The sequence below is a fragment of the Nerophis lumbriciformis genome, linkage group LG01 (assembly GCF_033978685.3).
Source record: "Nerophis lumbriciformis linkage group LG01, RoL_Nlum_v2.1, whole genome shotgun sequence".
In the NCBI taxonomy this organism is placed as follows: Eukaryota; Metazoa; Chordata; class Actinopteri; order Syngnathiformes; family Syngnathidae; genus Nerophis; species Nerophis lumbriciformis.
The window spans coordinates 45,040,261-45,066,453 of record NC_084548.2 but is presented as its reverse complement, the minus strand read 5'-3'; the positions used below and the strand labels follow the sequence as shown (position 1 = coordinate 45,066,453).

Below are 26,193 nucleotides of genomic sequence, written 5' to 3'. Positions count from 1 at the left end.
ACTACAATCTGCTACCCAAGAATGTACAACAATTCTTCTCAACAAAAGAGGAGAAATATCATCTTAGGGAAAAATGTAATTTAAAACATTTGTACGCACGTACAAAACTTAAGACTTTCAGTATATCGGTATGTGGAATTAAATTATGGAATGGCAACAATGTACTAATATGATCCACTTCAAGAAACTCTTCAAATTTACAGTGTTTACAAAGTACAAAAAAGAAGAACCATGATAAACGTTCTGAATTGATCTCATTCATCCATTAATTTTCAAGGTAATCTTACTCATCTCACCATATGAAATATAATTTACTTCACCATTTATTTATTTATCTTTATTGTTATTACTTATGGAGTATATTGTGAATAAAATGAGAACAGGAAGTGAACAAAAGTTTTAGCAACTGCTATGTAAAGGAAAAGGGGTAGGATTAAATAAGCTCTGCTTCTTCCTACTCCTTTTCGAACATGTTGAATAGAGAAACTGGAAATTGTGATGTATCATGTTGTATGCATGCATGTTCCAAATAAACTCAAACTCAACTCAACTCAACATGTGTTGAGAAAGCACAGTAGCTGGTTACTCAATGTTTCTTGTGAAACCTTTCACCTACAATTAACATTGTGGTTTAAGTTTATTTTGAACATGCATACAGTTACAACATGATACATCACAATTTCCAGTTTCTCTTTTCAACATGTTCGAAAAGGAGCATATCTTATTTAATCCCACTTCTTTTCCATTTCATAGCAATTTCTAAGACATCTATTCACTTCTTGTTCTCAATTTGTACACAATTTATTCCAAAAATAATACAATTCTAAAAAAATAAGATAGTACAGTCAGTTGTAATTCACATAGTACGATAAATAAGATTATCTCATTCCCAATAAGTTAAAAATGTATAATATGATTATTATTTGTACTTTGTAAACATGACTTAGAGTTTGAACAGTTTCTTAAATTGGGTCATATTGGTACTTTGTTTGAGTTTTTTTGCTTAATCCATTCCAAAATGTATTATTATATAGTTGGTCGTTTGGTTGGTGTCAGTTTATATTGAACATGCATACAATTACAATGTAATTCATCACATATTTCCAGTTGTTTCATTTCAGCATGTCCGAAAAGGAGTGGGAAGATACATATCTTATTTAATCCTACCACTTTTTGTATCATAGCAGTTTAGCCAATTTTTCTGTTCTCTATTTGTAACACAACAGTGAATAGATACATTAAATAAAGACTTAGACAAACTTTCATGATCCACAAGGGAAATTGTTCAACACAGTAGCTCAGTTACAATGATGGAAAGTGTAAGGATGGAAAGAACAATGCAGGTATAAATAGACTAATATAGCGATTAAAAAAAATCTAACATATATACGAATATATACATAATATGTGTACAGTATATTATATATACAGATATATTATATTATGTCTATAACATATATACAATATATACCAATGACCATGTACAATATTACAGTATATGTGACAGCAGCAGCATAAAATAGAGAGTAGATCCAGCAGAAAATAGAAAATAGACATTAAAAACAAAAAAAGGTAGCTAACATGTCAGGTGTCAGGTAATAGGCAGATATCATCTATTGCTGTATGGCGAGTGATTATACAGCTGGATGGAGTGTGGAATGAAGGAGTTCTTGAGTCGCACAGTGCGGGAAGGAAGCCGAAGGAGCCTGTTAGAGTATGAGCTCCGCTGTCCCTTAATTGTCAGGTGGAGTGGGTGGGCAGGATTGTCCATGATGGCGAGCAGTTTGTCCAGTGTCCTCCTGTCCCTCACTGACACAAACGCCTCCAACTGCGTGCCAATAGTTTGGCCGGCTTTCCGGATCAGTTTATCAATCCGGTTTGAGTCCCTTTTGCTGGTGCTGCTCCCCCAACCAACCACTGCAAAGTACAGGGCACTGGCCACAACAGACTGACAAAATATCTCCAACAGCTTGCTGCACCCACTAAAGGACCTAAGCTTCCTCAGGAAAAAGAATCTGCTCATGCCCTTGTAAACAGCTTTGCAGTTGTCCTTCCAGTCCAGTCTGCTGTTCAAATGGACTCCCAGGTACTTGTACTGCTCCACTACTGCCACCACCCGGCCCTGGATCTTGATGGGCTCACTCTCTTCCTGAAGTCGATGACCAGCTCCTTGGTCTTGTCCACATTAAGGACCAGATGGTTCGCCTGAGACCACTCCACAAAGTCAGCGATCAACGAGTAAGTAAATAATTATGAAATACATAAACAATAAATAAAGTTCTCATAAACACATAGTTGTGGTAAGTAAGTTATGGTTCACAAATAAGATTAATAAGATTACCTTTTTTTTTTTTTTTAAATAGGGTTGAAGATGTTAATCAAGATTCTTATTCGTTGTACTTTGTAAACACTTTGAGTACGAACCGTTTCTTAAATTGGATCATACTACTACATTGTTTGACTTCCATGCCTAATCCATTTCATAATTTAATTAAACATACTGATATACTAAACGTTTTAAGCGCTGTACATGCATACAAATGTATTAAATTACATTTTTCTCTAAGGTTATTTTTCTCCTTTTTTGTTGGGAAGAATTGTTGTACATTCTTTAGTAGCAGGTTATAATTGCATTTTGTACATCATTTTCGCTGTTTCCAAATGCACCAAGTCATTGAATTTCAATATTATGATTAAATAAAGGGTTTTAGTCTTCTCTAGATCCAACATTATGTATTATCCTAACTGATCTTTTTTTGTAATGAATGAAGTGTACTTTTGTAATTATTTCATCATATTTATACACAATAACTCAAATATGGGAACACTAGCGAGCAGCAGGGGCGTCACTATGTTTGAAGAACAGGGGTCATAGCCCCCAGGAGGCTCCTGTGATGCCCGCACGCAAAGCAAATTTTGCACTTGCAAGATCTTTTCGCTCACAACTTTTTAGCACTGTATTACACAAACCCCAAAACCAGGGAAGTTGGCACGTTGTGTAAATCGTAAATAAAATAAAAATACAATGATTTGCAAATCCTTTTCAACCTATATTCAATTGAATACACTGCAAAGACAAGATACTTAACGTTCAAACTGGAAAACTTTAATTTTTTATTTTTTTGAAAATATTAGCTCATTTGGAATTTGATGCCTGCAACATGTTTCAAAAAAAGCTGGTATCTGCAATAAACAAATACATTAAAATGTGTGCTGGTTTAACAAACAAGTTGACTACTAAACATACTGAAAAAAAACATATTTACACAAATAACTTACCATGTATTTGCAGCAAATGTTACCGTTTCATTTGCAAGTTAAAATAACTCATTAGCGTTCGTTAAAAGATCAGCCACTTTCATCACAAACGCAAATTCACATCAATTGCTAAGGACAAGCTGCTGTTCGGAATATGTACTTCACTGTGCAACCTACTAATAAAAGTCTCAATCAATCAATCAATGTTCGGTTCACACTGATTTGTTCATGACTCAACAGCTACACCGTGGATTCAGAGAGACCTACCTGTATGTTCAGTATCTGTGAATCAGTCAAACTCGTTCACACACGGCACACACGTAAATATTTTCTAAATCTGAAGAGATCTTTTATTTGTTACAGACTCGACACATAAAGATACAAATCAGGCATTGAACAGTTTCAATAGTTATTTGTGTGGTGTGCTACGATAATATCAACACTGCACACCACACGCAACAATTCTGTCTTACCTCTGAGTCAGACTCTAGTGCTTCAAGACCCGAATTTTGCATGAACAAACATGATTTAACAAAAACGAATAAGAACAAAAATAGCAACCACCGGAGAACCATGCAGACAATATATAAATGGACGTACGAAATTGGGATTCAGTGAGAATCAAGGGTTCCTTCAATATTGTCGAGTCTCCGTAAAACATCCAGTGATTCAGCTCAGGCAGAAAGGAGAGTTGATTTGATGCAATACTTGCGACATATCTGTTGTTTTTTCCATAGGGCCAATACATTGTGCATTTAGAGCAACAGTTGCTTAAATTATTACATATTACCTGGTTTCCTTTTTTAATTTAATTAGCTGTGGCAGAGCCGAGTCATTGAACAATGAATGGCAACAGGAACCTGTGAGTCCCGATTTGGTAAAAAAATAAAAAGGCAGATTTTGAATAATTAGTTCATTACTCCCCCATTACTACTAGACATAAGCAGATGCTGGGTACCATCCCTGCTGATTCTCTGCCAGGCCTTGGCTGTACCGGTAACTGTCTTCAGTTTCTACTTCTTCCTCAGGCATTTTAATTTGTTTCAGATTTGTCCTCAGCAAGTGAAATGCATGCTCAATCGGATTCAGGTCAGATGATTGACCTGGCCATTGCATAACATTACACTGGTTTGCTATAAAAAAAATCTAAGACATGACACGTTTATTTATTAATCACAATTCCTATGCAAAGCTATTCAAAGTGCTTTACAGATGCATACAATTATAAGAAGGTACATACAATCATGGATGAAAATAATCATGAATTGTTGATTGAATTGTTGATTAAATATTTTCCGTTTAATACGCACAGCTAAAAAGAAGTGTTTTCAACCTGGATTTGAACATTGCCAAAGTTGAAGCATGTCTCACATTTTCTTACCATGAATTGATTAACGTGGACCCCGACTTAAACAAGTTGAAAAACATATTTGGATGTTACCATTTAGTAGTAAATTGTACGGAATATGTACTGTACTGTGTAAACTGTACTGTTTCATATAATGTATTCTCTTCCTTTTGCAATCTACTAATAAAAGTTTCAATCAATGAATCAATCAATTCTGGAAGACCATTCCAGATGTTAGGAGCATAAAGCTTAAACACAGCTCACCAACTATATGGTTGCTTCTGCAGTATACATCAGGACATTGTTCATCTACACTCTCAAGCGCAGTCCAATTCTTTCTGAAGTATTTGGCTCATTGTGAGCAAATAATAATAATACATTATTACATTAGAATTCATTCTGCTGCTTTTGTCAGCAGTCACATTATCATAAATACAAGGGAACCAGTTCCATTGACAACCATACTGCCACTTGCGATATTTTGTAATTTGAGGGCCGCCCCACTACCAAATGTTTTCAAATGTTTTACTTTTTTACATTTTTTACAGGCTTGTTCAAACTTAACTAGTCTATTAAGTTTTTATCATGCTTTTAACATGCCCTAAGACTCTACACTGTGTAATTTAATTCTTATTTTTTTTAATACATTGCAATTTTAGTGTGATTAATTGTATAGTCGATGGAAACACCCTTGCACCCATTGCAGTATATTGTAGCACGAAACGACTGCTGTTCAAATGCAAAAAAGAGAGAACTCTGCCTGCACAAAAACAGTCGTAAGGATGAAATCATCCTCGTTATCATTCCATTTAAGTGTTTCAAAGGTCAACGGGGCACCTAAAACAAAACTTGTCTATGTCCTGTTGTAAGGCTAAATTATCGACTCTCTTAAGTGTTGAAAACACAGTATTGTATGTTTGGAATAGGCGGACCACCTCCTCTGTTCAAGGATGCTTTCAAAAAAAATCCTTGCTGTATAATAGATGGCTTCCCTCACTACCATTTTTACAACATACATTTTCCCTGTCCAGATTATGTACCTTTTTGTCCTAAAAAAAATCCTGTTTCTCTTTGAGGTGCAGGTAGACAGCTGAGTCTTGAGTGTTTTCTCGTCTGTGGATGTTTTATGAATCAGTGCATTCGTCACGGCACAGGACAGCATACGTCAGGTTATTTTTCTGGGTATGGGTTGTCCAGTCTTTGGGATACTCTCGCCGATGTTGTAGGGTGTTCTTAGGTTTGAAGTTTACTGAAATGTTGTGTGTGTTAGAAAGTCTTCTGAGTTTCTCAGATGGACCTGATCTGCTATGAAAATGTTATTGAGTCTGTCATCCTTACTTCCTCACCCATTTTTTTTTTAATTCTAATAATAATATTAACATATATTTATGGAGCGTTTTTCACAAAACTCAAAACAAACAAATACAACAGTTTAAAATAGCAAATATAAGAGCAGGAAATACTTTTAAAAAAAGCATAGGAAACAAAACAAATGCAGCTAAAAAGAGCATACAGAAAACAAGTATAAAAGATTGTAATCTGACGTATTGCTAAATGTGTAAGTTTTAAAGAGTTGTAAGTTAACAGCAATTCGGAACAGGTGTATTTTCAAGATAATGCTGAAATATGGAAATAGAAAATACTCTTGTGTAACATAGCTAGCGTTAGCGAATCCTCCCGCAGACCTTGACGTGCACCCCCCAAAGGCTTTCAAACCTGTTATTTCGACAGATTTTGTGATGAGGTGTGTGGTTGGGCTCTTTGGATTTCACATTTCTTGATCCTTCTCGAACTGTATGCACTTATGAATAAATACCGGGATGCAGTGTTCGCGTTGAGCATGAGGGCTGTGCAGTTTTTTTGCATGGGGTTGCTGGTGTGGACTCCGCAGAGCCAGGTTGGGCCGGGCGGGTGCTGGCTTTGTTTTGGCAGGGGGCGGACTGTGGAGGGCCTGCAGGGTCATGGGCTGTAGCGGGGCTCCTGACCGTGGTTCTTGGTTGCCTCCTGTGTGGACTGGGAGGGCACTGGGGTGTGTGTAGAATCTATATAAAGTAATATATATTAGCCTATTGTTAAAATAAGGAAAAAAACATCATTAAATATTTTTGTTTTATTGTATTGTTACATTAATAGCTGTTGTATTATTATAGGATGGCTTGTTAAACATTTCATAGGATTTTCAGAGGGAGGAAAAACCAAGACATTTAATATAAAATGTAAAATGAATAAATACATAAAAAGAAAAAGAAAAAAAATGTTTAAAAGCCATCGTCCCGGGGAGCATTTCATTTCGTCCCGTGCATTTAAAAAAATAATAATAATAACAATGAATAATTTCTAAGTCTTTGTTAGCCGTTTGTGAAGTTTTATGCTCCTGCGCTACGTTCGCTCGCATCCTGTGCATCTCCTGGGGGCTAAGCCCCCCCTGTCCTTAAAAGCTAGTGACGCCCCTGCCTGTTGCACTTACCGCTCTTGTCTTCGGCCCTTTTTTGGATCCACCATCGTAATTCCCAACATAGCTTATGCATTTAATTAAATCTTTGCATACCAATTTATGGATAATTTGCTTTGAAATCATAATTCAAGGTGATTGACAGATATTAAAGTATTTTTATTTTTTCCTAGCAAAAAGTGTTTGGAATATGCATCCATCCGTCCATTTTCTTATGATAGTATAATCACTGTTGCACGATCAGTTAATAATAAACTTTAAAATATATACAATTGCCACAAGTACATGCACCTCTTGTGGCAATATTGAAATAACTTATATATTTAGTAATAAAGATTAAGTATTTTATTGAAGCACACAATTTCCGGGCTTTCACAGGCCGCAAAAAAGGACGTGGCGGGCCATATCTTGAGTTTGACACGTGCTATAAGTACTTTAAGGAAAGGTGCTTGGCATCAGTTTTGTTTTGAGCACGACGCTCCTCCATTTTGCACTCATTACACCACATTGCGGTTCCATTAGTCTCCTTAATTAAATAATATTGTAGTATAAAATGTGATTATTGTCAATATAAACAAGTATGAAATCATTACAGTTGCATATTACTTACAGATACAAATTTTACATGCAAGGGAGAAGCTTATTATTACAAAGTAGGCTCCAGCGACCCCCCTGCGGCCTCGAAAGGGACAAGCGGTAGAAAATCGATGGATGGATGGATCCACCATCAAATGTTAGTTGCTTCTTCACTAGCTTAACGTAATGAATTATTGTGATCACTAGGTGTCGCCAAAAACAAATCATAAGTCCATTCCACTTTATAAATGGGTTTGGTTAAATTGCTTCATATCTTATATTCAGTGTTTCTTCTGCCAATGAAAGTATATTGTATGTTGTTTTTCATGCCTGCTATTGTTCTCTGTTTTAGTAATTTCAATTGATCAAGCCTTTTGTAACATTCTACACTACAAAATGATACGAGTATGTACTATTATTTGTGCTGATATTGTAACGGATTGATATCGATAACGACCTATACTCGAGGCTCCAACAATGTCAACATATCGGATGTGAAAAAGTTGTTTTGGGACACCTCTACTCTTTTCATTTTCTACTTTTCTATTATGTATCTACAGTACTTTTTGGTTTATATCCATCCATCCATTTTTTTTACCGCTTGTCCCTTTCAGTATAATGTTTTATTATTTCAGATTTATAACAAGTTTAAGGTGAACAGCCTTATAAGGTAACTTAACATTTATCAGTTTAAAACCACACACTAGCTCACTTAAACGACTGTACTCCAGCTCTTTTCATACACCACAGAGCCTTTCTTTCCAGTCTCTGCTGACACTAATCTAGTGTCAGTGCGGTGCATGTGAGGTGGCAATGAACTCCGCTGTTAACAGTCTGAACTGTGGCCCTTACCGCCATGTTATTATCCCCCTCCTTTCTCTCTGCTACCCCCTCTCTTCATGATTAACCAGACTCATCACCCTCCTGGTCTGTTGTTTCCTGTTACTAAGTTACCAGTTGCCATGATTTGCTGGGCCGTTTGTGTTTCCATGGTGACTGTGCCCATTCTCTCGTCTCCTGGCTGCCTCCTGGCTGCGCTGTCCCAATGGCCTGTGGCCACCCCGGGCCTTGACCCACAGCGCGTTGCCTCCCAGCGTCCGTGCCTCATGGTCCCATAAGGCTGTCAGTGTGCGTTCACGTCGACGCTGCTGCCTCACGCTGTGTCAGACTGGAAATCCAGCTTCTGGCTGGTCCATGTTGTGGTTGACTGAGCAGACAAAGACAGAGTTGATATAATAGACACTAAATATGCAGTCAGCATGTACCTCTCTCCCCTTTACACTGCTTCATTTCATGTCACATCCACCACATCACATTTGAACATTTCTGAAACAAGATTCCTTTAAAACACATTTTCTCACGTTACCATGGTGCTCTTCATGGAGCTGTAATTGTCTATGTTTAGTTTGCATTAAAAAATACGAAGGAATGTTACGCTATTTAGGGAAAGGTCATTTTTAGTACACTATGATTTAGTTGCAAAATATTCCCCCCTCATGACAATGACACAGACATGTACACGTACATTGGCTGTGGTTTTGTGTCAGACGGGTCCTGTTCAGGGTGGGACACAAAGAAGCTGCAGTTTTCAGTTGCACCTTCAGGAGGCAGTAGTCATCAGTTTGTTTTTATCACGCCGCCAGATCAGGACTGGGACAAGCAGGATAAACTTGTCACCCTAACTGAGGCTGATTCACCATCACTCCCCGTCAGTGTGTCTGCCACGCATTGTCTTCACTTCAACACTCACGGCTCTGTGTCAGTTTGATTCCGCGCCCCGTTTACTGAGCGGCCTGCTGCGGTGTGCCCCCCTAAAGCTCTCTTGCAGGTTCTTCCACAGAGAATGTGATAAAATAAATGTGTCGAGCCTTCAGGTCCGAGTATGACTAGGTTGTGTAAAGTGTTACAGGAAATGAAACAAGCATGTACCAAAACATGATTAAAGCCTTTGTATAAGGACACATCTGAGGGATGCTGCATGGCTAATGGTTGATCAGTCTAGTTTAGTGGTTGCAGACAATCTAACAGTTTAGACTTAGACTTAGACTTAGACAAACTTTAAGATCCACAAGGGAAATTGTTCCACACAGTAGCTCAGTTACAATGATGGAAAGTGTAAGGATGGAAAGGACAATGCAAGTATAAATAGACTAACATAGCGATCAAAAAATCCAACATATATACGAATATATACATAATATGTGTACAGAATAATATATATACAGATATATTATATTATGTCTATAACATATATACAATATGTACCAATGACCATGTACAATATTACAGTATATACAGTATATGTGACAGCAGCAGCATAAAATATAGAGTAGATCCAGCAGGAAATAGAAAATAGACATTATAAACATTATAAATAAAGAGAAGTAGCTAACATGTCAGGTGTCAGGTAATAGGCAGATGTCATCTATTGCTGTATGGCGAGTGATTATACAGCTGGATGGAGTGTGGAATGAAGGAGTTCTTGAATCGCACAGTGCGGGAAGGAAGCTGAAGGAGTCTGTTGGAGTATGAGCTTCGCTGTCCCTTAATTGTCAGGCGTAGTGGGTGGGCAGGATTGTCCATGATGGCGAGCAGTTTGTCCAGTGTCCTCCTGTCCCTCACTGACACAAACGCCTCTAAATGCGTGCCAATAGTTTGGCCGGCTTTCCGGATCAGTTTATCAATCTGGTTTGAGTCCCTTTTGCTGGTGCTGCTCCCCTAACCAACCACTGCAAAGTACAGTGCACTGGCCACAACAGACTGATAAAATATCTCTAACAGCTTGCTGCACACATTAAAGGACCTAAGCTTCCTCAGGAAAAAGAGTCTGCTCATGCCCCTTCTTGTAAACAGCTTTGCAGTTGTCCTTCCAGTCCAGTCAGCTGTTCAAGTGGACTCCCAGGTACTTATACTGCTCCACTACTGCCACCTCCCAGCCCTGGATCTTGATGGGCTCCACCGGGGTCACTCTCTTCCTGAAGTCGATGACCAGCTCCTTGGTCTTGTCCACATTAAGGACCAGATGGTTCGCCTGAAACCACTCCACAAAGTCAGCGATCAGTGTCCTGTACTGCAATTCCCGTCCCTCTCTGATACACCCGACCACAGCAGAGTCGTCAGAGTATTTCTGCAGGTGGCAGGACCTGGAACTATACTGTTTGTAGGCAGTTGTGAAAAAGCTGTCATTAATTTAAGGAAAATTGTTATCATTTTTTGATATGGTGAAAATCATATATGAGACAATCCTGCACTAGATGCACAGTTGTTTACCAGACAATGTTAAAAGGGAACTTCACTTTTTTTTTTAACAGTTTTGCCTATCATTCGCAGTCCTTATGCAAGACCAGCCCACATGATTTTCTTTTTCTTTTTTATCCATGTGACTGCGCATTTATTTCACAAATGCATCATTACATTCACTTTTTCCTTCGACAACATCACTGATTGCTAACCACTGCAGATATAAGATCCAACAAACATAATAAAACATCACTTACTTTATAATGTCTGCTCTCATTTGGATGCCGACTGTTGTTAGGATGTTGATATATTCCTGTATGGATGACGAATGACTCATAATCCTTGCGAATGGTTTAAAAAAAAAAAGGTGGGTGCAAACCAGCTTCTTTCACATTTCTTTCTCACCATCTCCGGGTCTAAGTTGGCTGTCAAAGTTTACTAACTTCTCAGTTTATGTCCACATCATTTTACTTTTAAGGTGAGAGGCATGATTTATAATCTAGGTTTAACTTTCATGAGCTCCAAGGCGAGAAAGCAGCTCACCAGCTGATGATATCAATACAGCTGCATAAGGAGTTACCTCGTCTTGATCAATGCGCCGCTAAAAGTAGGTCCTGAACGTTAGCGCTTGTAATAATAATAATATAGCTAATACCTGGTTAATATTCAGGTCTAAAAATTATTAATTAGGTTTTTTGGTGGGAATAGACCTAATGACGTCATAGCTCCCATTGCGGCTCCCATTGCGTCTCCATTGTAAGCAGACTTTTATTTATGTTTATTTAGGCGTTAGAATGCAATAAAAAAAAATACATATGTGTTCTTGTCTCTCATAAGTATTGTGAATTATAGGCAAAATTCGGAAAAAAAAGTGCAGTTCCCCTTTAAGTGGATGGAATCAGTTTGTCATTAAAAAAATATTTTGCGTTTTAGCCCTCATTATGTGTTTTGGTAACATGATTATGAAGGCATTTAAACTTGCTTCATTAAGAGCTACAAATCACCATATTATGCACAAAATAATATATATAAAGCTTTAAGTTTTCGAAAAAACAGTAAAAGACAAGAAACTCAAATACGTTGGAGATATAGAAGTATAATTAAGCAAGAATCATCCTTGTCCGTGTTTGCTAGTGACCCATACAGTATATATACATATATATATATATATATATATATATATATATATATACAAACGTACACACAATGACCTGGTCACTGACCTTATAACCATCCTCAGTTAAGCTAAAGGAGTATGTGGGGTCAAAATTGTGGGATTTATCTCCTTGTATATACATGATTAATGCGATAATTTTTTTGTGAGTCATCACATGAATTAACTTGTTATTTTTGACAGCCCTCAGGGCACACCCCACTAGGCCTTATAGAAAGAAACAATGCAACATTTAGTTCCCTTTGTTTGAATCTAAATGTGCACGGAGGAGAATTTCCAGTTTACGTCTTCTCCATAATTTAGCACACAAATGTGTCAATAATGATTGCAGATTAGTGAAAAGACAGAGCCATATTGACGTTTGTGTAAACGGGACAGCCGGAGCAGCGGAGAACTCATTCGAATAATTGGAGATAATCTTTACAAAATAGCAGCATTGAAATGTTTCCTCCCTTGAGGGATGTGGAGGCTTTAGGAGCTCCTCCTACATGCAGGCCAGTCCTGACAGAAAACTACAGGAGACCAAATGATGAAATGGAATGAAATTTCTTGCAAAGGCTTCGGCCTTCGGCCACACACACACAGCCTCAGTTCTGCTGTATTTGATGATGTGTTGGTGTCGGAATGACGGTAATACAGTCGGGGTGGGGCTTTAAAAAAAAAAAAAAAGTGTTATTCAATGTTCCATTTTCAGAGCCTCAATGGAGACATGAGGACGGGGCATCCCACTCACCCATTGCACGGCCTGAGACTCTGCTGAGCTGCTGTCATGGCAACAGCAGCAGTCACCACCGCCAGCTTGGGCCTGTAATGCACAGGCCAGGGGCGAGTCACACACACACACACACACACACACACACACACACACACACACACACACACACACACACACACACACACACACACACACACACACACACAGAGGCGAAAAACTGCACATGCACGCAGGACCACAATGAAGAAAACACATTCTGATATGCAAGGTTCCGCCTCTCATGCACAATTTGTTTTTTAAAATTAAGGATTACATTGTATTTCTCATGCCTTAAGTAAGTAAGTAAGTGCAGCTTGCCAGATGTTGCAATATTTGCAAGGCCACTTGTGACATAAATGCACTCATTCCTGTTTAAATAAATCACATGTGCCTTATTGCACAGGACGGTTTTTTTTTTAAGTCTGCATGAAGTGCTCTGAATTCTGATGGTGCTTCCGTTTCACTTAATGTGTAAAAAACGCCATTTCGTTCACCGTATATGTATAAGGAGAATGATAACGATAATAAACGTTGTGTACAGTTTGAATGGCAGGATAGGTCTGCCATTGCACACAAGAGGTTCAATGCAAGAGATGCCATTCAAACAGGTGTGAGGAGAGGGAGGCGCATGTGGGTCGGCCATGGGGGCCACGTATGGCGCACATTGTGAGCATCCTCGCATCTTTAAGGTGGAGCCCATCGCATGTGACGAATAGTGCCGGTGGTTTGAAAGTACACCATTAGACACTGGAAGCGACTTTTGTTTGTGCGCTTTTGTCCCCACTGGGGTCTCCTCTTTTTTTTTTTTTTTTGTCCCCGCGGATAAGAAAAAAAAGACGTTTTTACGCACAGGTGGGAGATGGCCGCCCGGCATAGGACAGCCCCCCTCTCTCTGCTCCTCAGCTCCTGATTTGAGGAAGTGACATTTATCACCGCTGCGGTTCGGGACAGCGCTGCTCCGCTGCAAACAGGTGTGCTGCTGTCCGGCTCGTCGCCTTGCGCCCATCAGGAACCAACGCGTCCCGGAAGAATCGAGTGGGACGGCGGCGGCGGCGGCGGGGGGTGGTCGAAGGAGGAGGAAGCCGCTGAAGTGTGCTCTTTATTAGCCCGAGCTATTGGATCCAGACGGGGGGAGAGAGACGGTGGGAGCGAGGGCGAGCAATGGCAACGAAGAAGGCGTGCGTGGATGCGCCCAAGAGGAGCCGGAGTCCGGTCGTGTTGGAGGCGGAGATGTTCAGTGAATTTCAGGACTGGTGTCTCCGCACTTATGGAGACTCTGGCAAAACAAAGACCGTCACCCGGCGAAAATATAACAAAATCATGCAGACGTTGTTGCAAAACGACGAGTCGGACGGCGTGTACGTCGACAACAGCCACATTAACGCCAAATTCAAATTCTGGGTGAAGTCTAAAGGATTTCAGGTGGGCACCAACGTTTTGGGAGAGCACAACAAGAAAGGAGCTCCAGGGAAGCCCGTGCTATATGTCCCGGTCAAGTCAACGGTAAAGTGTGTGCATGTGTACGTGTGTGTGTGTGTGTGTGTACGCGCACGATATGTCCCGTCTGTAAGTTGTCGTGATTTTACTGCTCTTAACATGCACCTGTCACATGAATAAAAGAAGTATAAGGTTTTGTCGTCCCGGCTGCACCCTCATCCCCCTTCCCGATAACGCTTCACTTTGTCCACATCCCAGCCAGATCAGCCCCACTCTCATCCCTGCTGCCATAGCAACGCCGGTGCCTCCCGGCGCTGGCGATGCTGAGAGGCTGTTGTGCACGGCCGTGACAGCGAGGTGGGTCCAGGCTTAAAAGTACCGTACTGATAATGTGCTGCATTACACTTCCGCGGACCGGACCGTGCACGTCTCCTGTCACGGTGGTGGTGCGCGTGCACGTGTGCAGCGGCATGCGATGCCGGCTCGCCTCTGTTCGGACGCTCCAAGGGGGCCTCCTTAACTTAGAAGATGCTACAGTCACCTGCTGGTGGTGATTGTGGCTGTCAGGTTGATCGTCCGCGGGTGTCTCCACAAATTGGCAGTGCCGTCTTAAACCCACGGACATGGGCAATGTTCACGTGTGTGATATAGTGCACAATAAATGTCTCTCTTTATTAGAATATATGACTGTGCATGCATGGGACTGTATAGGTGTCAGTCTGTCTGAGTGGCACTTTTCATTGTCCTGGCCAGGATGCAGATCCACTCATGGACACTCGTTGCTCTGGCAACACCTGTGTACTCTGAGGTGGCCTGCCTCTGCTGCAGACTCAACCTTAAACATTTATATAGACCCATATTAAACATATGTAGACACGTGTGTATTTGACTTTAGACAAAAGTCATGCATTTCACAGGCTAACTGACGTCGGGTGAGTTGTGCATGATTAGTGTCCACGCATGCATGCAGGGCTGTGGCTGAAACAAAAGGCTAATTGCAGCGACAAACACACACACACAGTTTGTACTCAACTTCACCTCGACATCCACGACAACTTCACATGTGACATATTGGAAGTGTAAAAGGTCATCACAAGTCCCACTGCACATCTCAGGGTTAGAGGAGTCATACGGTGCTGTTTTCTCTCGTAAAAGTCATAAAGTGTAAACAGTACACCAGCAGCCCCTGTGTGTGGGTGTGCACGTGGATGGTATTTTGGCCCACCGTGACAGTGAAGAGACAGCCACCATTTTAAATAAGCGCCTTCTGGGAATAATCAACTTCCTGTGCCGGTCTCTCTGGACCCATAAGAGCAGAAACACATCGTGTTAACAAACCAGAGGAGATATTGGCACAGATTAGAGTGTAAATCCCTTTGAATAGTGCAGACCCCTCCACAGGTGCTACACTTGTGTGAATGCACAATTTAGACCGTCTTTAGAAACGCTTATAATCTCTACTCTATCATGTTTCCCCCTGGACAAGAGGGCAGGTGTGACTATCTCTGCAGGTGCACATGCATGCTGCACAAAATGTTTTGAGTGGCTTTTCTGTGCGTTTTTTTTTAATATAAGTGATTTTTCTTTTTTGTTCTTGGGACAATCCAGTTGGCATATGTCACCAATGTATTATTAGAATAGATTTTTATTGAGAATAGTGCGCATGCTTTGTAGCTATTATCATGTGGCGGAGAGAGACCTGCTCCTGACTCAGCACCACTTGGGAAATTGAAAGAACAAACAAAACATTAGGCAACATAAGCTGCCTTTAATGATGACTCAGAAGCAACAAATGTATATGCATATGGATGATGAAGTATTGCAATGTCATTTTTCATTCCACACGCGTTTGAGGCCTTGTATATAGGCCGCCGTGGTCCAGTACAAAAGTGACACACGCAAATGCGGACGTCCCAACTCACACACAATGGTCATTGCCTAGCCGTACGGCTGCAGGCCTATGGGGGCGTGTCTCTGGAGCTCCAGCATTGGACGCCCCACTGCAGCTGCTCCCGGGCCGTGCCAAGTTTCTGTATGGGGGCAGGCATGGGGCGAAATGACGAGAGGCTCGGTGGGGGGCAGGGATGGATGCTGGATGATGTGCAGACAGAGAAGGTCTCTTCTATGTGTCAGCAATGCGTACAAGGCGGCTTTAGTGTGTGTTCGGACAAAGGCTCATGGGCGCAGGCGTGGTGAACAGTGCCGACTCGGTGAAGAGGCTTCTGTCCAAGGCTGACACTGAATTATTCTACCTAGGCTGTATGTCCATGTTGTCTCACGCCTTTTCTGCACAGCTCTTCCAGAAGCCCTCAGTGTGGAGAAGCAACCTCGTTTTGCTCTCATTATGTCCTGATTAGAGGAGGAGGGGGACAGAACCAGAAACAGACACAGAGATGCACCACCAAATTGCATCCTATAGAGGGAAAAGAAAGAAGAGGGCACATGCTTGCCCAAAATGCATTTTGTCCCTTCAAGTGAACATTGTGCTGAAATGTAAAAATCATTGCTAGCTGCTGCTTTTAGTTGCCATGTCAACTGAAATCTGTAACTATCTCTGATTAGCGCTCCCAGCAGGTTTTGGTGGCTATGCTGCAAATACATATAACATCTCGTAACCACTAGTTCAAATTGTAAGTCTAACTCCAAAAATAAACCAATGGGTGCTAGGATGAATAATCAATCAACTTAATAATTTTTGATCGTGGCATTCAGGACTAATAAGACATAGACTTAGACAAACTTTATTGATCCCAAGGAAATTGTTTGCCACATTATAGCTCAATTACAAGAGGAAAGGATAACTATAAAGCACTCCCGATAAGGGCACTAAAAAAGAGGAAAAAATAATAAATACAATACAACAAACAATACCAACAATACAGAAGTGATGGTATGTAACAGCAGCAATAAATAAAATAAATGACAAGTATATAAAACTTTAATATACACTATAAACAAAGAAAGGTGTGGTAACCTTAAACAGCATAGTAATAAACCAGTATTATTTATTACAGGTCGCAGACTGGTTGTACAGCTGGATGGAGTGCGGAATGAAGTTTTATGTTCATGTTTCATTTGGTTTTAAATGCAAAAGTAAATTAAAAAGACTTGATGGGGTGACAAGGGTTTGTTCTCTAAAGGATTCAATATTGAACCTTTTAAGTAACTTCCTAACAGGACAGCAGACAAATTGATTTTCAGGATAGTGTGTCCATGCTAAATAAAAGCCTTCATTCTTCATTAGGATGTTCTCTTTCTGAGGTAGAACCTATTATTCTTGAAAAGGGGGCTCGAGACGTGTGCACCTCCGCATCAATCGAGGAGAGGAACATCATCATTATTATCTGATTAATTAGGCCACGTTTCCCCGGAGAGGCCCTCTTTTGGGGAAGGGCCACAGAGTCAAAAGAATACTGGCCCTATTATACCACAGCATTTGCATAAATACAATTTTTAAGGGGCATTCTGAATCTCCTGTGCTTTTGTCATGAATTTTTGTTTCATTTCTGTCTGTCTGGCAGCACTTATCAGAGGGACACATGGCAGCACTCTCATGGGTTCCCAAATGTTCCCCACCCTAAACGAGAATCACAGAGTTGTTCTTAGGCCTTTGGAGGGAGCCACAAATAAGCTTGAACTTAGCTTTCATAATAAACACTTGTTTGTTAGATATTCATAAGGAAATGTCAATAATGGGGTCATTGGTGGCAAAATGCAAATATGTGATACTTTGTGCATGTGCTAGAATGTGCACACGTATAAAGAGGGGGTCGCTGATCGCTTGCTCCGTCTTTCCTCCCTTCAGCACCCTCTCTGTTGCCATGGAGAGATGGTTCTTTGCGTTCCCATAGGAGGAGAAATTAACACCATTTTTAACTGGCCCGGAGGCCTCCCCCCTGTGTGGGAGACAGTCATAGTTGTGCTCCTCACACACACAGTCACACATGTCTTTAAGTCGGCAATAATCCCCCTCATGCACCGCTACTGCCATTTTAATGCCTTTCCAAGGGTAACATTTAAGGAATAGTGACAGTTTGGGAGTGGAGACAAAATGTGAAATTGGACTCTGCTTGTGATGTCGCACAAATGTGGTCATTTACATAACATATCCTACTATAGTGAGGGTCCCAAGCAGGACGGGTGGTTCTCTCACTGGCTCAGTAGTATATTGGGAATGTCACCCTCGCTAACAAATAATGTTCCTTATGAGAGCAGCCCAAATACACACACACACACACACACACACACACACACACACACACACACACACACACACACACACACACACACACACACACACACACACACACACACACACACACACACACACACACACACACAACGTAGGGTTGGAGCTCGGTGCACTTAATATGAAATTAATGATAGACTTTGTGAGCTGAGGCAGAGGGGAGAGGATGATGGTAAAAAGAAAGGACAGGGACGAAGAAATATAAAGGAATACAGAAAAAGAACTAATGATCTTCCATATCTCTGTTTTATGTCATATGCACCTTAACCTGTCACCATCAATCATACGCAAACACACTGGATACAAGCGTTGCCCCCATTTACATGCCTATTAGCATATTTACAGACCTCTTGTCCCATCCGCAGAGAGATCATCTGAGTGCTGATGACTTCAAGATTTTTTTTTTTTATGAATGCACATGCAAACATAAACAGAGGGCGCACTGATATGGGCTCAAATGCAAAAAATCAAATTACAAATACAAAATTTATAATATTTTCTACAATTAAAATGACCTAACTACTGCATTTAAAAGGTCTGTTTGCAACTTGCTCACAGTTACATAATTCAAAACAAGAAATATAAGAACACCACCATCTTATTTTGCCATTACTGGTTTAACAGAACATACAGTATATATATTTTTCACAATTACTAATTACATTAGTCTCTCCACATCGCACTTCAAATATTTTCAGAATTTTTGCAATATTATTTTAAAGCATACTCTACAATTTTTGGTCACACATGTATGCATTTTCAAAATGGCAAAATAAACTAAAAATATTAATACTACAGTCGTAATGGCCACTACAGGTGACCAAACCAGACCGCTGTTCAGTATTGTGGCCACTGATTGGCTCAGCCTCAGGCAGCATTATTATATTAGATTAAAAGAGTGTAAAGGTGATTCAAATGTGTTGATTTATGTCTAAAGTGCTCTCATAATGTTGCAAATTGTATTTAAAAGGCGTGCGTGTAGACTACTGAGGAAAAAGCCCAGGCTATCTACAAACCCCGTTTCCATATGAGTTGGGAAATTGTGTTAGATGTAAATATAAACGGAATACAATGATTTGCAAATCATTTTCAACCCATATTCAATTGAATGCACTACAAAGACAACATATTTGATGTTCAAACTCATAAACTTTTTTTTTTTTGCAAATAATAATTAACTTAGAATTTCATGGCTGCAAAACGTGCCAAAGTAGTTGGGAAAGGGCATGTTCACCACTGTGTTACATGGCCTTTCCTTTTAACAACACTCAGTAAACGTTTGGGAACTGAGGAGACACATTTTTTAAGCTTCTCAGGTGGAATTCTTTCCCATTCTTGCTTGATGTACAGCGTAAGTTGTTCAACAGTCCGGGGGTCTCCGTTGTGGTATTTTAGGCTTCATAATGCGCCACACATTTTCAATGGGAGACAGGTCTGAACTACAGGCAGGCCAGTCTAGTACCCACACTCTTTTACTATGAAGCCACGTTGATGTAACACGTGGCTTGGCATTGTCTTGCTGAAATAAGCAGGGGCGTCCATGGTAACGTTGCTTGGATGGCAACATATGTTGCTCCAAAACCTGTATGTACCTTTCAGCATTAATGGCGCCTTCACAAATGTGTTAGTTACCCATGTCTTGGGCACTAATACACCCCCATACCATCACAGATGCTGGCTTTTCAACTTTGCGCCTATAACAACCCGGATGGTTCTTTTCCTCTTTGGTCCGGAGGACACAACGTCCACAGTTTTCAAAAACAATTTGAAATGTGGACTCGTCAGACCACAGAACACTTTTCCACTTTGTATCAGTCCATCTTAGATGAGCTCAGGCCCAGCGAAGCCGACTGCGTTTCTGGGTGTTGTTGATAAACGGTTTTCGCCTTGCATAGAAGAGTTTTAACTTGCACTTACAGATGTAGCGACCAATTGTAGTTACTGACAGTGGGTTTCTGAAGTGTTCCTGAGCCCATGTGGTGATATCCTTTACACACTGATGTCGCTTGTTGATGCAGTACAGCCTGAGGGATCGAAGGTCACGGGCTTAGCTGCTTACGTGCAGTGATATCTCCAAATTCTCTGAACCCTTTGATGATATTACGGACCGTAGATGGTGAAATCCCTAAATTCCTTGCAATAGCTGGTTGAGAAAGGTTTTTCTTAAACTGTTCAACAATTTGCTCACGCATTTGTTGACAAAGTGGTGACCCTCGTCCCATCCTTGTTTGTGAATGACTGAGCATTTCATGGACTCTACTTTTATACCCAATCATGGCACCCACCTGTTCCCAATTTGCCTGTTCACCTGTGAGATGTTCCAAATAAGTGTTTGATGAGCATTCCTCAACTTTATCAGTATTTATTGCCACCTTTCCCAACTTCTTTTTCACGTGTTGCTGACATCAAATTCTAAAGTCAATAATTATTTGCAAAAAAAAAAGTTTATCAGTTTGAACATCAAATATGTTGTCTTTGTAGCATATTCAACTGAATATGGGTTGAAAATGATTTGCAAATCATTGTATTCCATTTATATTTACATCTAACACAATTTCCCAACTCATATAGAAACGGGGTTTGTACAAGATTGCCAGCACTATTCCTGAAATAACACTCACAAAGACATGCATGCGCCTGTCGCCAAAATTACTGAAAAAAATAATGACGTTGTTGCATCGTTGCTGTTCTGTTAGGGCTGGACAATCATATTTTTTATTTAAATTTCAATTAAAGTTAAAGTACCAATGATTGTCACACACACACTAGGTGTTTTGAGATTATCCTCCTGCATTTGACCCATCACCCTCACCCCCTGGGAGGTGAGGGGAGCAATGAGCAGCAGTGGTGGCCGCGCCCGGGAATCATTTTTGGTGATTTAACCTCCAATTCTAACCCTTGATGCTGGGGGAGGTAATGGGTCCCGTTTTTATAGTCCTTGGTATGACTAGGCCGGGGTTTGAACTCACGACCTACCGATCTCAGGGCTGACGCTCTAACCACTAGGCCATTGAGCAGGTTGTTATGGCCTGACACAATCATAAAAAGATCATCCATCCATCCATCCAATTTCTACCGCTTGTCACTTTCGGAGTCGCAGGGGGTGCTGGAGCCTATCTCAGCTGCATTCGGGCGGTAGGCGGGGTACACCCTGGACAAGTCGCCACCTCATCGCAGGGCCAACACATTCAAGAAAAAAAATAGTGTCCAGGGTTTACTCTGCCTTTCGCCCGAGTGCAGCTGGGATAGGCTCCAGTACCCTCCGTGACCCCGAAAGGGACAAGCGGTAGAAAATAGATGGATGGATGGATGGGCCGTACAACGTTCATGCAAATTCCTGAGCTTGTGACAGTGAAACCCGTATCTGCCAGAAGTTTGGGAAGTCACCCCATGGTTGCTACTTTTTGTTTGTTGAGGTTTAAGGGAGGCCCCCAAAACCCCATCAGCCCCGAGGCCCCCTGCTTAACAACACATTGGCAAGTTAGCGCCCACTAGGCATCTCTCAAGGTTGCAAAACTGCCTCTAACACAAGCACATATAACAATGGAAACTGCGAGTTATTCTATGAAAAAGCAACTGAATCAGGATGTGGCTTGTATTTCTTCCTTAAGGGGGGACAGAATCATTTTTTTTACCGTTTGAATAAAAGGATTGTATATTATTGAGTTGTGTGCATCAGTACAAATATTATTTTAAAACCTCATACTGGGACCAGCAGGTTGTCGTACGGTAAACAATTCTGCCTTTGTGCAAGCAGCCGACAGCTGCCTTTTAAGTATAATTTAGTGATGTTGACTTAAAAAGTTTGGATCTTTCGCACGGCAACACCTTATTTATCGGTTTGCCCGTGCAGCTCATTTGCGGTGTGACGCGTCTCCTCCATCTCTCTTGTCTTTGTGACCCAGCTGCTTCCTGTGAACCGCCCTACCTCCTCCTCCTGACCTGCCTGTGTGCAGGACTGCTCCTCTCTCCCCATCAGCGACTCTGCCGTGTGTGTGCGCGCGTGCGTGTGTGTGTGTGTTTGTGTGTGTGTGCAAGACTGCCAGCGGGGGTGGGGGCAGCCGACTCAAACCCTCCAGTCTCCTAGCAACAGAGCGGTTTGTTGCGGGACAGGGAGCCGAGGATGGGGGCTGGTTGTACAGTGGCAGGGGAGAGCAAAGTCCTGCGGGATTAGAAAGAAAGAGAGAAGGAGAAAAAGGAGGATGAGAGTGTTGCAGTGCTGTGTTCATGATGTCTTGTTGCCACTTAGGGATGCTGACATGTCTCCTTTGCTCTTTAAAACGGCATGTTGCTGATGAGACCAAATATCTACAGCTCCATTCAACAGCTGTTTTCCTGTGAGATGCTTCCAGCTCTGCCCGGTAGACGTGTACTGTACTTGAACACACATAGCACGCACAAACAGGCTCATTCAAAGCATGCTGTGTCGAGAGGTGAATGTTTAACTCCCTGTTGACTCTAGTTTGGAAGCATTATTCTGGCAACTGCTTGCAGAAGCCCAAGACGGCCTTGGCTGTTAGGATGGATAATGAAAGACGTGGCCGCATTTTCTTCCCGTTGCTTTTGTTTTTTATTACAGAATCTTTTGTCACTAGCAAGTGGGTGCTGGTGAGCAATTTTGGAGGAATTCAGCAGCGGTGCAATGCACACACCACAGTTGTATGAGATTATCTAAATCCAGCGTGAATGGAGCTGACACCATTGTCCCAAGCAGCGGCAGTGGCGCTGCTGATGTCGCTGGAGAGTGTGTGTGTGTGTGTGTGTGTGTGTGTCTGGGGGGGGCGGGGATGATGATACCTCGCTAGATTACAGCTGTGATGATGAGGTGGAGGATTGTTATTATTACATTTATTATCGTTACATTTAGCCCATGCTGACAGGGGAGAGGGACTGGGGAAAGGGGAGAGCGGGCCGGATTAAAACAAACCAGGCTCTGTGAGCCGGTTTTAGTTGCCATGGCAACGATCATTACCTCGCACTTGGGAGAGCCGGAGCAAGAAGAGAGAAGGAGGGTGGAGGGGATACAGTAAGAAATAGGGAAATATAGTCTGGACCGATGGAGTTGTGGGATAAAGACGTATAGTAGAAGGAGAGCAGGGAAATGAAAATGTCAGGTTCCAGCAGCGTGGAAATGTCAAGGTGGAAGGGAGAAAAGTGTGCTGCCCACCGTGCCTTGTGAGAACTTTTTGAACCCGGGATTCTCCTCTCATTCAAACAAGCTCACTTCTTACTAGAAGCCTTTCTCCAGGAAATGTCAGCGCTTCATCTCTCGTGGAAGACTAGTTCAGTGACATCATGCTGAGGCACTTCATGTTTATACTTAATGTTACAATATTATAATGTTGAGGGCGTGAAAGAGTTAGAAAACTGAAAAAAAAGGGAAAGAAAGACCCACGGGGCACCGTGGATGCAGCCGTTGTCCTGGCGATCCCACTTCTATGGTGTGTCACATGACCCTTTGCCCAGCACACCTGCTCGAGAGAAATCTGTGGCTGTTTCTATGGCGACAAGGTCAGCGGTGCAGGAGGCAGGATGGCTGCCAGGGGTGGTGGTGGGAGTGTACTTGAACAGTTTTTTTTTAAACGGTGCGGAAATGAGGCGACGTTCGCCGACCTCTCGAGCTGAAAGATCAACGTGAAGGCAAACCTTTTGTGTCTTGTGTGTGACTAACTGCACCTCCATGACCCACGTGCACAAACAACTACTCTGTGCACAAACACATGCTCTGGAGAATCTCTCTTCATATTATTGTCACAACTTCTGGGCAGAATCAGGTGGCGGCGACGCGTAGACTGCCGCTGAACCTGACGAGGTGGGCGACCCGAGAACGGCCACAACCGTGGCCGACGAGGAGGTCGGCGTACCTGGCGTGGCGGACGCCCAGGGAATGGCCACATCCGTGGCCGACGAGGAGGTGGGCGCACTTGGCGTGGCGGACGCCCAGGAAATGGCCACATCTGTGGCCGACGAGGAGGTGGGCGCGTCGTCGTCGTGGCAGGCGTGGAGTCAGACGACGAGTCAGGCATAGAAGCGGCAGCAGACGAGTCTGGCGTGTGTTCGGCAGCAGACGAGTCTGGCGTGTGTTCGGCAGCAGACGAGTCTGGCGTGGGTTTGGCAGCAGACGAGACAGGCGTGGAAGCAGCTGCAGACGAAGCAGGCACGGGCGCAGCAGACGAAGCAGTCGTGGATGCAGCAGACGAAGCTTGGCGTGGTGCGGCAGGCGGTGAAGCTTGGCGTGGTGCGGCAGGTGACAAAGCTTGGCGTGGTGGGTCTTGGCGTGGTGGCTCTTGGTTTGGTGGGTCTTGGCTTGGTGAGTCCTGGCTTGAGTCCTGGCTTGAGTCCGGCGGCGTGGAGCTGCGACTGGCGGCACTTGGCGGCGTTGTGCAGGGACTGGCTCCTGCCGTCGTGGTGCAGGGACTGGAACCTGGCGTCGTGGTGCAGGGACTGGAACCTGCCGAGGGGCAGGTCCTGGTACTTGTCGGGGTGCAGGTCCTGGTACTTGTCGTGGTGCAAGTACAGGAACCTGCCGTGGTGCAGGTACAGGAACCTGCCGTGGTGCAGGTAAAGGAACCTGCCGTGGTGCAGGTACGGGAACCTCCCGTAGGGCTAGCCTTGGAGCCGGTGCTCGCCTTGGGGCAGGTGCTAGCCTTGGACTTGGTGCTAGCCTTGGCGCTGGTGCTAGCCTTGGAGTTTGGCGTGGAGCTAGCCGTGGTGCTAGCCTTGGAAAGACCGCTGGTGGTGGCCGGGCCAAAGGTTGCGGCTTGGCAGGCCGAAAGACTGGTGGTGGCGGCCGGGCTGGAGGCTGTGGCTTGGCATAACGAAGCTGAGCCACCCCACTAGTACTGTTCCCGGCCCTAGCCCCCCCACCCTCAAGGAGCGGATACCAGACGCGACCCCGCGGTCTGGAACCGTTTTTCGGGGTGGGTGGAGGGTGGTCAGGAGGGGGGCAGAATCCTCCCCTCTAAATTGTCCATATTGTCTTTTTTTCCTACCCACCTGGGTTTTTGTGGGTGAAGAAAAAGAAACATTTTGTGGCGTGGCCGTGGCATGAAAACTAGGACATGGCTTGGTTGGACAAGATCTTATTTCTAAAAACATGTCCTGATAATGTTTTATCATGGAAATAGAGTCTTTTGTTGGGGGCAGGTGATCAAAAGAAAAATAATTTGGAAAAAAAAAATCCAGGTCTGTGGCGTCCTCCTGGAGCTGCCGTCTATTTCCGCCCGGAGGGGGAGGAGCCTTCGGGAGCCTTTCCTGACATCCCTCGTCTTGGGCGGCGCTTCCGCGGCTGGGGCGACGCGCCTACGCCGCCGGGCCGCACGGAGCTCAATGGCACCATTTCGCCGCCAGGACCCCAGACCAGGTCCCTGCGCTCCACGGAGGAAAAGCGCAGCGTTTCTGCCTCCATGGCGCGCAGGACCTTCCACGCTCCCTCGTGCAACTCGTCCAAATTCTTTGCGAGAAAACTTTTTACAGCTGGCGACATTCTGTCACAACGTGGACTATGGGGGGTTTATTTTCCCGAGATGCAAGAGAAACTGGACCGGACGTGGCGTGAAGGTAAAGACATGATTTATTTAATACTAACAAAGGAACAAACAAAAGGCGCGCACAAGGCGGAAATGCAAACTTGACTGATGTAAACAAAAACTAGCACTTGGGCAAAAACTATGGACAAGAAACAAAAACACTTACTGTGACACGA

The 26,193-nt window shown here is 42.7% G+C and overlaps 1 protein-coding gene across 3 annotated transcripts in view; it reads left to right on the top strand.

Moving 5' to 3' along the window:
- The first annotated feature begins 13,731 nt into the window (after window positions 1–13,731).
- Window positions 13,732–26,193, top strand: part of nol4la (nucleolar protein 4-like a) — a 45,694-nt gene continuing 33,232 nt past the window's right edge. For all 3 annotated transcript variants that reach the window (XM_061983708.1, XM_061983699.1, XM_061983692.1), the window contains exon 1: window positions 13,732–14,305. In XM_061983708.1, the coding sequence (XP_061839692.1) occupies window positions 13,964–14,305 (342 nt within the window). In that variant the 5' untranslated portion in view covers window positions 13,732–13,963. The remainder of the gene's footprint in view (window positions 14,306–26,193) is intronic.